This window comes from Candoia aspera, chromosome 6, assembly GCF_035149785.1.
Source record: "Candoia aspera isolate rCanAsp1 chromosome 6, rCanAsp1.hap2, whole genome shotgun sequence".
In the NCBI taxonomy this organism is placed as follows: Eukaryota; Metazoa; Chordata; class Lepidosauria; order Squamata; family Boidae; genus Candoia; species Candoia aspera.
In genome coordinates, this window is record NC_086158.1 from 77,350,305 (window position 1) to 77,366,164 (window position 15,860).

Genomic DNA, 15,860 nt, shown 5'->3' on the forward strand with positions numbered 1-15,860 from the left:
CCCTCATCTAGGTCATATATGAAGATGTGGAAGAGCACTGGGCCCAAGACAGAACCTTGAGGTACCCCACTGCATACTTCCCTCAATGTAGATACAGTCCCATTAAGGACCACACACTGAGTGCAGTTGGTCAGGCAACTGCGAATCCATCTGATAGTGGTACTGTCTATCCCACATCTTACCAAGAAGTAGGCTGTGGTCTACTATAGCAAATGCCTTACTGAAATCTAAGTATACTATATCCACAGCATTTCCTTGGTCCACTGATTTAGTCACTTTATCACAGAAGGCAATATGATTTGTTTGGCATGACTTATTCTTAACAAACCCATGCTGGCTTCTAGTAATCACCTTGTTCATTTCTAGGTGTTCACAAACTACCTGCTTGATTACCCTTTCCAGGATTTTCCCAGGTATTGTTGTCAAGCTGACTGGTCTGTAATTTCCTAATCTTCCTAATAACTAAGAGCCATCTGTCAGAGATACTTTTATTTAGTTTCATGAACTGAGCAGGTTTAGATTTGATAAGAACAGGTCATGCCAAACAAATCTTATATATAGCACAGGAATGAATAGCACAGGAAATTAGGTCATAGTGTTTCAAATGCAATATCTCAACTTAAGTGAAAATGGGGATTTAGTAAGAGGCTTGAAAACAGATCCTTTCAAAGTGAATTATAGATGTTTCTACTGTCTAAAGGCAACCCCCCCAACCCCTTTTTTTCAGTGGAAGGAAATAGTCACCTAGAGCTCTTTAGAGATGATTCACAGTGGTATTCATGGGACCATGAAGACCAAAGCTCCAGAGGGAAACTGCTATCTACTAACATTTATTAATAACTTCTCTGAATATATATATTGTTATCTGATTAGCGAGAAAAGCAAAATCCTGGAGAAATATTAGTAATATATTGTGAGACAGATTCAGCATTCAGATAATAGAAGCAAGTACAAAATGAATGAAATAGCAAGATACTAAAGGGAAGAAGCTTCAGCAAAGGATCGTTACCTTGTCATGGTACTGGAGCTTGAGCACTTCAGTGATGCCATGAGCTAAACCGTGAAGGGCCACCCAAGACGGGAAGGTCATGACAGAGAGGTCAGACAAAATGCGATCCCTGGGGAAGGTAATGGCAACCCACCCCAGGATTCTTGCCGTGAAAACTAAATGGATCAGTACAACCAGAGATATGTCGGTATACCATCGGAAGATGAGACCCCCAGGTGGGAAGATGGTCAAAATGCTACTGGGAAGGAACAGAGGATGAGTTCAACTAGCCCCAGACATGATGACGCAGCTAGCTCAAAGCCGAAAGGACGGCTAGCGGCCAACGGTGCTGGTGGTGAACGGCGAATCCGATGTTCTAAGGATCAAGACACCATTGGAACCTGGAATGTAAGATCTATGAGCCAGGGCAAATTGGATGTGGTTACTGGTGAGATGTCAAGATTAAAGGTAGACATTTTGGGCGTCAGTGAACAGAAATGGACTAGAATGGGCCACTTCACATCAGATGACAACCAGATCTACTACTGTGGACAAGAGGACCACAGAAGAAATGGAGTAGCCTTCATAATTAATAGTAAAGTGGCTAAAGCGGTGCTTGGATACAATCCAAAAAATGACAATGATCTCAATTCGAATTCAGGGCAAGCCATCTAACATCACAGTGATCCAAATATACACCCCAACCACAAATGCTGAAGCTGAAGTAGAGCAGTTCTATGAGGATCTGCAGCACCTACTGGGCAACACGCCTAAAAGAGACATTATTTTCATCACAGGAGACTGGAATGCTAAGGTGGGCAGTCAAATGACACCTGGAATTACAGGTAAGCATGGCCTGGGAGAACAAAACGAAGCAGGACGTAGGCTGATAGAATTTTGCCAAGACAACTCACTCTGCATAACAAACACTCTCTTCCAACAACCTAAGAGACGGCTTTATACATGGACTTCACCAGATGGACAACACCGAAATCAGATTGACTACATCCTTTGCAGCCAAAGGTGGCGGACATCTATACAGTCGGTAAAAACAAGACCTGGAGCTGACTGTAGTTCAGATCATGGACTTCTTCTTGCACAATTTAGGATCAGACTAAAGAGATTAGGGAAGACCCACAGATCAGCTAGATATGAGCTCACTAATATTCCTAAGGAATATGCAGTGGAGGTGAAGAATAGATTTAAGGGACTAAATTTAGTAGATAGGGTCCCGGACGAACTATGGACAGAAGTTTGCAACATTGTTCAGGAGGCGGCGACAAAATACATCCCAAAGAAAGAGAAAACCAAGAAGGCAAAATGGCTGTCTCCTGAGACACTAGAAGTAGCCCAAGAAAGAAGGAAAGCAAAAGGCAACAGTGATAGGGGGAGATATGCCCAATTGAATGCAAAATTCCAGAGGTTAGCCAGAAGAGATAAGGAATTATTTTTAAACAAGCAATCTGCAGAAGTGGAAGAAGACAATAGAATAGGAAGGACAAGAGACCTCTTCCAGAAAATTAGAAACATCGGAGGTAAATTCCAGGCAAAAATGGGTATGATCAAAAACAAAGATGGCAAGGACCTAACAGAAGAAGAAGAGATCAAGAAAAGGTGGCAAGAATATACAGAAGACCTGTATAGGAAGGATAACAATATCGGGGATAGCTTTAACGGTATGGTCAGGGAGCTAGAGCCAGACATCCTGAAGAGTGAGGTTGAATGGGCCTTAAGAAGCATTGCTAATAACAAGGCAGCAGGAGACGACGGCATCCCAGCTGAACTGTTCAAAATCTTGCAAGATGGTGCTGTCAAGGTAATGCATGCTATATGCCAGCAAATTTGGAAAACACAAGAATGGCCATCAGATTGGAAAAAATCAACTTATATCCCCATACCAAAAAGGGGAAACACTAAAGAATGTTCAAACTATCGAACAGTGGCACTCATTTCACATGCCAGTGAGGTAATGCTCAAGATCCTGCAAGGGAGACTTCAGCAATTCATGGAGCTGGAATTGACAGATGTACAAGCTGGGTGTAGAAAAGGCAGAGGAACTAGGGACCAAATTGCCAATATCCGCTGGATAATGCAAAAAGCCAGAGAGTTTCAGAAAAACATCTATTTCTGTTTTATTGACTATTCTAAAGCCTTTGACTGTGTGGACCATAACAAATTGTGGCAAGTTCTTAGTGGTATGGGGATACCAAGTCATCTTGTATGCCTCCTGAAGAATCTGTATAACGACCAAGTAGCAACAGTAAGAACAGACCACGGAACAACGGACTGGTTTAAGATTGGGAAAGGAGTACGGCAGGGCTGTATACTCTCACCCTACCTATTCAACTTGTATGCAGAACACATCATGTGACATGCTGGGCTTGAGGAATCCAAGGCTGGAGTTAAAATCTCTGGAAGAAACATTAACAATCTCAGATATGCAGATGATACCACTTTGATGGCTGAAAGCGAAGAGGAACTGAGGAGCCTTATAATGAAGGTGAAAGAAGAAAGTGCAAAACCTGGCTTGCAGCTAAACCTCAAAAAAACCAAGATTATGGCAACCAGCTTGATTGATAGCTGGCAAATAGAGGGAGAAAATGTAGAAGCAGTGAAAGGCTTTGTATTTCTAGGTGCGAAGATTACTGCAGATGCTGACTGCAGTCAGGAAATCAGAAGACGCTTAATCCTTGGGAGAAGAGCAATGACCAATTTCGATAAAATAGTTAAGAGCAGAGACATCACACTGACAACAAAAGTCCGCATAGTTAAAGCAATGGTGTTCCCCGTAGTAACATATGGCTGCGGGAGCTGGACCATAAGGAAGGCTGAGAGAAGGAAGATCGATGCTTTTGAACTGTGGTGTTGGAGGAAAATTCTGAAAGTGCCTTGGACTGCAAGAAGATCAAACCAGTCCATCCTCCAGGAAATAAAGCCAGACTGCTCACTTGAGGGAATGATATTCAAGGCAAAACTGAAATACTTTGGCCACATAATGAGAAGACAGGACACCCTGGAGAAGATGTTGATCCTAGGGAGAGCGGAAGGCAAAAGGAAGAGGGGCCGACCAAGGGCAAGATGGATGGATGATATTCTAGAGGTGATGGATTTGTCCCTGGGGGAGCTGGGGGTGTTGGCGACCGACAGGAAGCTCTGGCGTGGGCTGGTCCATGAAGTCACGAAGAGTCGGAAGCGACTGAATGAATAAACAACAAAAAGGGAAGAAGATACTAAGCAACTATACTATGTACACCTGAGAAGAATGGTATGGCAGAAAGAAATAATTGTTCTCTGATGGATATGACAGCCAGTTTGGTGTAGTGGTTAAGGCACCAGGCTGGAAACCAGGAGACCGTGGGTTCTAGTTCTGCCTTAGGCACAAAGCCAGCTGGCTGACCTTGGGCCTGTCACTCTCTCTAAGCTCTAGGATGCAGGCAATGGCAAACCACTTCTGAAATCTTGCCTAGAAAACTGCAGGGACTTCCAGGCAGTCACCAGGAGTCAACACTGACTCAAAAGCACACATAAAATGGAGATGACAAGCAGGGCTGCAACTAGTGGGGGGGCAACCGGGGCATATGCCCCGGGTGCTGCGCTGGTGGGGCACCAAAATAAGCCCTCGTGGGGTGCCAAACTGGGCACGGAATCCATGTTTGCCCTGGATGACACAGATCCTAGTTGCGGCCCTAATGACAAGGTACACACAGGGCTATCAAGCAATTTCTGAGAGAAGAAATCAAGACTACCATCTAACTTCAGGACAGGTTATCAACCATGTCCAGACAACTAGTACCATCCAAATCATGGTCCTCAAAAACCAACCAACCAAAAACCAGTATGGATTATATCAGAGTGTTTGGATCCATATATCAAAAAGATGAAAAATAGGATATTGAACTGTAGATGCAAAGAGGTGATCCTCGAGAATATGCACAAAGTTAATATCCTGCATGCTGCTATAGAAGTAACCAGGATGTGCAGTGTGGCATACTATGATGGGAAGGAGAAATCAAGTGTAAAGAAATGCAGATGTTGGATGAAACTTTCAAGTAGAGGCAGTGTCAAGGAAGCACCAACCAAGAAAAGAACTCATGGTGACCTTGAGACAGTCAGTGAACCTGACAAGAAAGCTAGGCAGAAAACTGAATCTGAATTCCACACAAAAGACAGCCCTTCATTGCCAAAGCAGAGGAGACACAAAAGCCCTCCCTGTAGCAAGATTTTTTAGTTATGTTTTAAAGTAAGAAATTAATTTCCTGCACAAGAATCATATGTGGACACTCACAGAAAGTCCTGGAGGAAGAAAAGTTGTAGTATGCAAATGGGTCTTTAAAATCAGTCATGGTATAGAAGAGGCTATTCTGCATTAGAAGTTCAGATTAACAGCCAAGGAATATTGCCAAAAAGGATTATGGCATGACATTTGTTCCAGTTGGAACACCATTCAATAAGGAAGCTTTTTCACTATTGCAGCATACGGAAGATGTCTTTTAAAGACTTCCCTTTTGCACGGAGAAATCTAGGAAAATATTTGTATGGAACAACAATCAGTGTTTGAAGATTCTGGAAAAGAAGGGTTTATATGCAAGTTTCAAATAATCTTTTATGGCCTGAAGCAGAAGCTGACAAAATTGTCCTTATAGAGGGCTTTATACGAGGGAAGTCAGACCTCAAGACCCAGGACTTACCTATCAAATCAGATCAAACGTTTATTATGGCTTTAGGTCGGAGAGCACAAAAATAAAATACATAAACCTGTAATTATTGTTAATAAAATTAATAATAGAGAGATAAAATTATACAAAATCCATTATTCAAGTAACTGTAATACAGATAGTGGCAATCACCAAAATTTGTGCTAAACTTCAGCCATAAGACGGATACAACAAATGGTAGCATAAAATTGGGCAACCTGGAGAGATAAGTCAGGCAGTGACAGATAGACCTTAAGAAGAATACATAAATTGTAGGGTTGGATACTAGGCTTAAACTGGTTTGAAAATCAATATCTCAGATACATTGTTCAGGATTACTCCTGGCATTTTCAAGCCCTAATGGACAGCGAGTCTCCAAAGAGAGTCTTAAGGACTGGAGTTTGATATTAGTTTTTGTTAGCCAGGTTGATTTAAAATGGTCTCTGAGAACAAGTGGAGCCAGACCCACAGGAGAAAAAATCAAGTTCAACCAGAAATTAAGGAGAGAGAACCAGGCTCTGGCACCCACAGAAACCAAACTTAACCCTAACTGGAAAACAGTATTCTTGATGCATCTTGGAATTGCAAGTATTGCTCTTATAAATTTGAACCGGACAGCTTCCAGGATATTAAACTTTGTAAAAATGCAAATCAGAAAACCATAAAGAAGCAGAGAGATGACCTTAGCAAGAAAAACCTTGCAAGCTGCTGGATTAAAATGTGTCCCTTTTGAATAAAAGAATCTTAAGATTCTGTGGAGCTGCGCTGGGACACACTTGCCCTATAAGAGAAATGTGCACCCCAAGATAAGGAAGCCTGTAACTGCACCCCAAGATATCTGTATGTCCCTGCTCTAGTGGGTCCCATTCATTTATGTAACCTACTGTTGTGTCATGCAAACACTAACACTTTAGTTTTTTGGTAATTTACTACAAGTTGTTCCTTTAGGCAAAAGGAAGCCAATGACCTCAGTGACCTCCTCATTCCTACCTGGGAGACCAACACAATTCCTCTTTCACCTACTTATAGCAAGGCTGGAATTGCATAATCTGCTAGCATTGGAGAGTGATGATTAGAAGATAAGAGAGCCAGAATTATTGAATCGGGGTACCAATTAAACAGTAAGGCGGTAGAAGCACCCTTGTCTTACCCCTCTTTTGGTGGAAACAGCTCCAGATAGGTGCAGATAGGAATTACCAATGGACCTTCACCCTGTTTTGATATATGCTTCCAGGAAAAGAAAAAAAAAGATAGTAATAAGATTGTGAAGAGCCTAAACAGGGAGATGGAATGAAAGAATCCCCTCTGATCTTGATATTTGCACAGAAAGAGAAATGAATGGAGGCCATGTTCAGTCAGAAGCAGAAGATAAAATACATTTGGAATGCATAGGATTAATAGAAGTCAAGGAAGGTGGTACACTAATGGAGAATAGCTTTCTAAACACAGGGTGAAAATGATGAGCTTCTATCAGGTAACTAGCTCAGGAATGCAACTGAGGTGCTTCTTAGGTAGCCAGAGTTACAAGGCCAGACCATTATCGCAACTGTGGAGATCTTAAGCAGAAAAATGAATGCTTGTTTAAACATGATTGGTTTGCGGTCAAACACTGGAAAGGGGTACCGTGCATTTGAAACTCAAATTATCCGCCAATCCTTATAGCTTGCTTCAAGCAACCTTCAGTGAAGAAGCTTGATCCCAGAAAATGCACAAATGGATATGCAATTGCAAATATCTGAGATTTCAGGAAGTATAGCAAACATGCTCCAGGCTTTTCTCAGTATGTCTAAGGATGGTACAACTATTACTCACTCTAATTTAATGTTGATTATTATATCAAATTATAATTAAAGATTCAGAGCTCAGTGGGTTTCAGACTTTGCCCCTTTCATAATATATTTCTTCAGAGATTTGCAGTATATGCTCAGGAAATCTGACCTATCTCAACAGAACTCAAGAATATTGAAGATTTTGGTGCAGCTTCTGGGGAGCATGGGACCTGCAGCCCACCATCCCCTTCTGTAACCTGAATTTCCAATTCTAGGACACTGTAGCAATGAGGGGGTGGGAAAGATGGTTAGTACTGGTAAGAAAAATTAACTGTTTGTAATAATTATTATATCCTTACTTACAATAAATCTAGGAGAATTCAGAGCTGACAGAGTATTTTGACAAAACTACTACTTAACTAATTAAAAACTGAATAATGCAAAGGACATTATTTGACCTCTCATTACTCCTTGTCAGGAAGTCTGGAGAAAAGGTGAGCAAAAAAACCAAACATCACTTAAGGCATTCTGTGTTATAACCAGATGTTAATGAACTGTAAAACACTGAGGGAATATGTCAACACTATTAAATGGAGAACCTCAGTCTTTTAATTAATCAATTACTGGGTAATGTGTTAATTGAACCTTGCAGACTGAATGAAGAAAGAGGACTAGATAATTTGAGGAAAAAACGATGTCTGAAAACACAACTGAAATGAAAAATATTTACACAAATTCATGCTAAAAATCTCAGCAAATTTCATAGACAAATAGCTTCAATTATTATTTTTTAAATATTTCTTTACTACAAAAAAGAATCTCTCTCTCTCTCTTTCTTTCTTCTCTGAGGGAGACATAGGCATAATTTAATATGTTGAGATGGCAAGACTTTAGTCATGGTCATCCACAGTGGAGGCAGGAGGGATGACAAAGCCTCTGGATTCAGTAGACATCACTAACCATAGCACAGGAATGAGAAAAGTTCCTCAAATCCACAAAGCAGGGCAAGGGAGTAGCAGCAAGATGCAACAATGCTTTGCTAGGAGAGACAGCTGAGCTTCTAAGTGAGTGCTCTCATTAATCATCTGCCTTAAACTCTAGGAGAAACAATACAATGCAATACTATATTTGCAATGTTTTCTTAGAAACAGCTGCTGAACCAGTAGTTAATTGGCTCAACTGCTGGAGACCAAGAGCTTGGTAGGAACATAGTGGTGTAGCATGTCAGTATCCTGAAAATAACTCCAAGTTGTTAGGATTTTGGCTTATAATGTGGTCTCTAGATAAGAGTTTTGTTTGTTTGTTTGTTTGTTTTTCAATTTATATAAGAGATCCTAGTCTGTGTAGATTACTGTGAACATCCCTAGGTTAAATTGATCTTTGCTTGTTACCTCATAGAGCACATATATTATGTGCTCTATGAGGTAATATATTTTTAGAAAATCTTTACATTTATTCTTTTTCAAAAGTAGGTATTTTATTAAGAACCATATCATATATAGATAGACAGATTTAAATATTTTTCATTAGTTTCCTGATCTAATATGGTTACATTTGTAAAGTTAAAAGACACATTTACTGCACATTTTTTTTTTTACTTTTTAATGAAATATATGTGAACTGATTATAATTCCTTGCCTGTCGATGATATTCATTTTAAATTCATTAGCCTTTTAGAAAATGCTTTCTTCCTGATTTGGTCCAAAATATTTAATTAAATTTAATAGGAGACAGCCAATAATGGCTAGTATTTCTGGTTAGTATTGTATTTCAGTATGGGAAATAGGAGTACATCATTACTCTTTAGACATTTAAGCTACAGCCATTTCTTATAGTAAAAATCCTAGGAATTAATTTCAACTTAAATTATTACATAAGCATCCATCAGACTGAAGCCATTTTTCATGACTTGCAGAAAAATAAATGGACACCAATTTAGAAGTGTGTAGCTACTTTATTTTTTTTTCCAAGGTGATGCACATAAACTCCTACAGTAAAAATTAAGTTAGAAAATTAATCATCCAGGATAGTTAAGATGACACAACTCCAGAGGGAAGTATACATGGTGACTGGAAGAATGTACAAGCCAAAAGAGCTTGTTATTTAGCTTCCAATACATAATATACTTTAGAACTGTCTTCTCCAAACTTTCTCCCCCAGTTGTGTGGAAACTATGGCATTCAGAATTGCCATAGTCGGAGACCCAACTTTAAAACATTTCCCCATGTTGAATAACAATGATAGATGGATAACTAAAAATGAGTGGGAGATTAAAGAAGTTTATTTGGATACTTTAAACTACTCTTCAGTTAAAAATGATCCATTGTCTTAGAGAGAACCTCTAAGCATGGTCTATCCATGTTCTTGGATCAGAATTCTAGATAAATGGCCATACGAATGCAGTCCTTAATTTGAGATGTGTAAGACACAGATAGTTTAATAAGAAAATGGCCTAGCTGCCCTTGGCAACCTGTTCCCACAGGCATTCTTAGGAGACAACAACTTATGAGGAGCTCAGTCTATGTAGTTGTCCCAAGTGATGAATCATTAAACTGAAGGTAGCAGCTTTCTCAGTGAAATACTTGCTTACACAGGACTGGTTGATGGGTTACACAGTGAAATACTTGCTTACACAGGACTGGTTGACATATTACGCTAAAGCATATCTGTCTGTGTGTCTTTCACTTAATGTGATGACCATGAAGGTTTGTTTATAAAAACATGGCTAAAACAAACTATGGTTTATCATGAATCATGAACCCACCAAGAAAGACTGAAGGAGTTTTGATGTATTCCTGTATCCTTGGTTATTTGGGTATTCATTTTAATCTCGATTTCTGCTTTGCACCTCTATCCTGTCTCCTGATTTAGTTTTGACTTATTATTATTTATTATATTTGTATGCCACCAAATCATTCAGACTCCTGGCAGCTTACAAGAGAGAATCAAAAGTAGCAATAATAGCAACAGTTTAGAATAAAAAATTAACAATGGTGTTGAAGAATCACATCCCAAACCTCTTTGAGAAGAATTCAGCTTTGCTAGCCTACAGAAGAGGTGTAGCTTAACAGAAGGAGGCTGTTTCAAAGAATAGGTGCCAAATATAAGATATAAGGCTTACTAGCCTTGGCTCCTCCTTGCCTTATGAAAATGGGGCACTCCCAAGCACCATCTTCTACAGGGACTCCTTGGACAATTGACACTAATTGGAATAGGTAATCCTTCAAATACCTTGATGCCAAGTAATATAGACTTCTGGTTTATTTGTTGGTTCTCACTAGTGGCTTCTCCCACAGGTCCTAACAGTCAGTTCTTCTCCATCAAATGCCCATGACCAACCCTGATGTTTTGGCTAATGGGAATAGACACTATTTTCTTTGAGAATGCACTGTTGATAACAATTTTTATTAATTATCAATGGCTTTATTTTTGGGGAAATAATTTTACACTCTACTCATCTATCCTCATTTTCTCACATTTTAGGTTGCAAGATTTTGTTTTGTTTCCTTAAGGGTTTTTTTCCTCCAAAGTACAAATCTTAATCTAGTGGAAAACAGAAAACGTAGAAATGACACCGTTCTTACTCAGCAGATCAGATCTCTCTAGTGCATTCATCATAATTAATTAATTTTTATTTTATTTTATTTTATTTTCTATCCTGCCTTTATTATTTTTATAAATAACTCAAGGCAGCGAACATACCTAACACTCCTTCCTCCTCCTATTTTCCTCACAACAGCAACCCTGTGAGGTGAGTTGGGCTGAGAGAGAGTGACTGGCTTACTGCAAGAATAACTGCTTACTTAATACTGCTTACTGCAGGAATAACATTTCTGTGAATGGCTTTTAAAGAAACTAACGAAAATATCTCTTCAGCAAGAGACAGGGTTGTGTTTATGGCCTGAAGTCTTGTACATGTAAGTGACAAATTTGAACACTGCTATATAAAAACAGCCAGTGTGATATAATAGTTAAGATGTTGGACTAGGACTGGGAATGCCTACATCCTAATCCACCCCAATTCATGGAAGCTCCAGTTTCCATGGAAGCTCCAGTGACTCTCAGTTCAACCTACCTCACAGGATTATTGATGTGGGGGAAAAATAGGAGGAGATGTGTTATGTATGCTATCTTGAGCTTCTGTATGATTCCAAACTAATAAATACATAAATAATGAAGAAATAAAGCTTCATGATAAGGTCCATAATTAGCTTCACTTTGACACATCTGACCTTCTTTACATGCTCTACACTGCAAAGGAGAGTTCTGATCACACATTAACCACACCCTTTGGCAGTTCAGTGTGGAAGACAGGGTTCTTTATTCCTCTTTTTCTTCTTTATTGGGACAACTGTAGATTGATTTCTCCTTTGCTAAAGGAAAATCAAAGTCCTGAGAGGCAAATTGTATGGTATGCTAGACGTGTGTATACATTTAATATGACTGGTTTTAATAGCCACATGATAGCTTGATCAGGATTATGGCATATGCAAAGGATATTTTAAAAACTTTTTTCTATTTCTTAAAAGTTTTAATTTCCCCCAAGGAAGGAAATTGTCAGTGATGTCTATGGCAGCTTCCTATCCTCCTCCCAGTCCAGGAAAAACAGCACACATCTGAAGAATCATCTATTTGGCTTGGTTTTCATTGAGAGCACACCGCAAGCGGGAAGAAATCCTGCTGCGGAAAGCGTCACACCTGTCTTAACTAGCAATAGGGAATAATTTGCTTGTTTTGCATTTTAATCTGAACATATGTAAATAGCAGCTTACATTTCTTGAATTTATATGGCTGGAATGCAAAAAATCTACCCTGCAGTTCTTAGCTGATTCCAGACTGGTGAGTTGGCAGCGCTATACACAACAAATGTCCACAGTTTTCTCATTCAGAATGAAAACTCATCAGCACTGTGATGGTTCTTACTTCTGGGATTCAATTAACCCACATTATTTGGAAACAGACTATCTTCTGTGATCAACTGATACTAATCCTGAGCCTGGCTCAGAATGTAAAATACACAATGCTTCTGAAGAGTTAAAAATCCCACTTCAAAAGTTTTTACATACATTTATCATTGTCAATGACCTGCTGAGAAACTCATAGGAATAGCAATAATAATGGAACATGTCTACCTCAGCAAAAATTTGGAGCCTTCCTTTTTCACTCAAGAGATCAACTATTTCTTTTCTTACATATTATTTTAAAGTGTGCATTTTAATGATTTTTCCTATTAAGGTTGCACTGATAAGACTTCCTTTTACATTAACATGCAGAAAACCCAGCTAACTAATCAGAAATATTCCTTTGATTTTGTTATTAATGTAAGTTTTGAAGTTCAAAATCAAAGTGGCATTCTTTTTTTTTAATCCTTAGGTTTATTTACTCCTTCAGGCTTTCCCCAATACAAGAAGGGTTACTGTGAATTTGGAATCCTACAATGTGAATAAGAAGAATTTTAAAAATGATTTAAAGCAGAAGGTATTTAGTTTTACAGTATTTTATTATTTATTTTTAACCAATTATAACCAATTTATTTATTGGTTGTTTTCCCATTTTTCTAATGCCTTCTCATAAGATGCAGGAATAATAGAATCAGAAAAGCCATCAATGCAGTTTGGTTGATCACAGTGTGGCCCACATGTTTTAGCAGCCTCAGAAACACCTAAAATACTTTGACATTTAAGAGGAACTATATTTAAAGTAAAAGCAACAATTTATTTTTTAATCAGAAATTAAATAATATGATTAAGGTTAATATTGGTAGTATTTATGATCTGTAGAATGAGGCACTGCAATATCCAGTTCTGGAAAATCAATAAACCCAAGTTTAAATAAGTGTTTCATATGATTTGACGACAAAGTTAATCCATCTAAACATGTTGTTCTGAGTCTACTGTATACCACAAAGAATATTTTAAAAAAGGATGCACATTGGATTTTCTGTGATGACACTGTAAGAAATTTGAGGGATCTTTGATTCATATGATTTGTCCATGTTTCCTTATGTTCCATACTTCCTTTGTGGCTCAGATTATGTTGTTAGTAAGCAGCCAAATGAAAACTCTTACAGTAGTTGATGTGGGAAACTTGGAAGAGGGAGGGGTACATACTGCCCTGAACTCTTGGAGAAAGGTAGAATACAAACCTAACAAATGAATTAAAGGCATAAAATTGATATACTTAAATGTGAGCATAATATAAAGAAATCAGATATTGCAATGAATATGCACATTAAACTATATAAGCGTACTACTGTTTATCAGATAAATAAAACGTCTTTATAGTCATTGCTATATCACATGACAAAATTGGTCCTGTGAAAAGCTACGAAGTGTGAGAAATATTTCATATTGTTATTTTTCTGTCAGCACGCAATACTCAGTGCATAGCTTATCCCTACATTCACACATGATTGCTGTCTACGATACACAAAATAATTCAGTACATTTTTGGATTTAGTTTGTTATCTACCTCATCTTGCATTTTATATACAGTAGTGGATCTGGAAAAGTGTATAAAGCTGCCAACTTTTTTACAGAAAAGTAGTTCCAGAAGCCTGATTTATCAGAAATTCTCTTTTTTGAGCCTTTTTCTATAGCTAAAAATCCAATGGAACAACAACAGCAGGTATTTCTGCCACATTTTCTTCAAGGCAATTCTTCATTATGTTAATTCACAGATATTGAAGCTATGGTAAGAGCTAGAATTAGCTATATAAACATACTTCTCATCAATCATCTTTTTTCATCCTTCCTACTGGTAGCAACAGTAAATAACATCTTCTGGGAAGAAGACTGCAAAGATACCAAGAGTTCAGACTTTGAAGTTATAATGGCTAAGTAAGAATAATTGTACCTTAAAGTGTGGGCAGCATGTAGTAGAAACAACTTACTATATCAATAAGTAGAACATGTTAAAATTGCTGGCTCTGACTGAAAGTATTAATAGCATACTTCGGGGTTAAAAAGAAAGTAGTAATGAAAAACCTCATTTATAAAAACTCAGAAAATTATTGTAGAAGCTGCTTCTGTATTTAAGGGGGTAAAGCAATTTTCAGCCCTCTCATGGCTCCCATTTTCGAATTCCTTTCAACTCTTCTGCAGTTTGGAGATTTCTGTTAAATGGTTTTCAATAAGCAAATCTTACACTCGCAGATAACTGAAAATCTGTATGCATGCCAACTGGTATTTCTGCATCCAGATAAGACCCTATGGTATGTACTTGAATGTATAGGTAGATTTGCTTTATATGTTCACCTTCTAAAAATATTAGAAGCAAAAAGTGTCGTTCAGCATAATTCCTACCTTCACTTTGATCACAGAGGAAAACATTCTAGCGTCTTCAGAGACTCCTCCTATGTAGAGTTTTTTTGTGAAGACAGGAGCATGATCATTTTCATCCTGAACCTCAATGAATATCTTAGCAGTATTGCCTGAAAGTAAAAACAAGGGGTTAGCAAAATTAGAACACACTGAATGCTTTAAGTCATAGGCATTTCTCTTCTAGATTCTGTTAGTAAAGCTGTAAAGAAAATTGCCACATATTTATATTTTTGGGATCTATACATAATTAGTCGTGTTTTTGGTCTAAAGTTTCTGAAGAAACAAAGACTATATTTTGCTGCCTCAGTGGCATTTAAACAAAATTGCTTTGACCAAAAAATTAACATGAGAAAGAGTTTTGAAGACTCTACAGTGAAAGACAAAGTCAAACTTGAGTGCCCTTGCTAGCACAGAAATATTGAATAGGTGTTTCAAGTGTTTCATTTTTCCTTAAGACTTCCTAATGAATATTAAAATTTATATCTTTGTTTTCAATTATTCTTGTTTTCAATTCTTCAGGCAATTTCAAACACAGACCTCGGCAATTAGTTTATAGCATTAAATTCTTGATCCTAAAGGCTTAAAAAGATGCCTTTATTTTCAAGGTTGCTTGTTGCCACTATTAATAAATGGTATTTTGTGCAAGATTTGTCATCCTCTTTGCTGGTCACTTCCAATTCCATTATATTATCCCTTGGATATTGGCTGTGTAGGTTTTGAATGGCAAACAATTAAAGTATAAGTCATATAATTATATTGTTTAGAATCACTGCCTTATAGATAAACATGGTCACAGGAAAAAAAACTAACATGCCATCTTATGGATCAGGCTTCTTGACTGACATCACTCAATCATAGCACAGGCCTGCTATATGAGCAACTGCAGTTTTATCTATGTGAGTTACAAAGAGTCATTTTGATAGTGGCAGCACAGATATATGTTCAATAAATAAATAAATTCAGTATAAGAATGGGTTAAAGTTTCAGAGGTTTAAATTGCAAAATACAGAGAACTTTACTTCGAAAATGGATAGGTGCATTGGGGCTGTGCATGCTTTAAAATAGCCTACCTTTTTTCAGGCTTCTG

General features: G+C 38.0%; 1 protein-coding gene across 1 annotated transcript in view; it reads right to left on the bottom strand.

Moving 5' to 3' along the window:
* The window catches only part of PCDH15 (protocadherin related 15), a 357,851-nt gene that overhangs the window by 48,514 nt on the left and 293,477 nt on the right, over positions 1 to 15,860 (bottom strand). Inside the window, exon 25 of the mRNA XM_063307469.1 lies at positions 14,756 to 14,883. Within this exon, the coding sequence (XP_063163539.1) occupies positions 14,756 to 14,883 (128 nt within the window). The remainder of the gene's footprint in view (positions 1 to 14,755; positions 14,884 to 15,860) is intronic.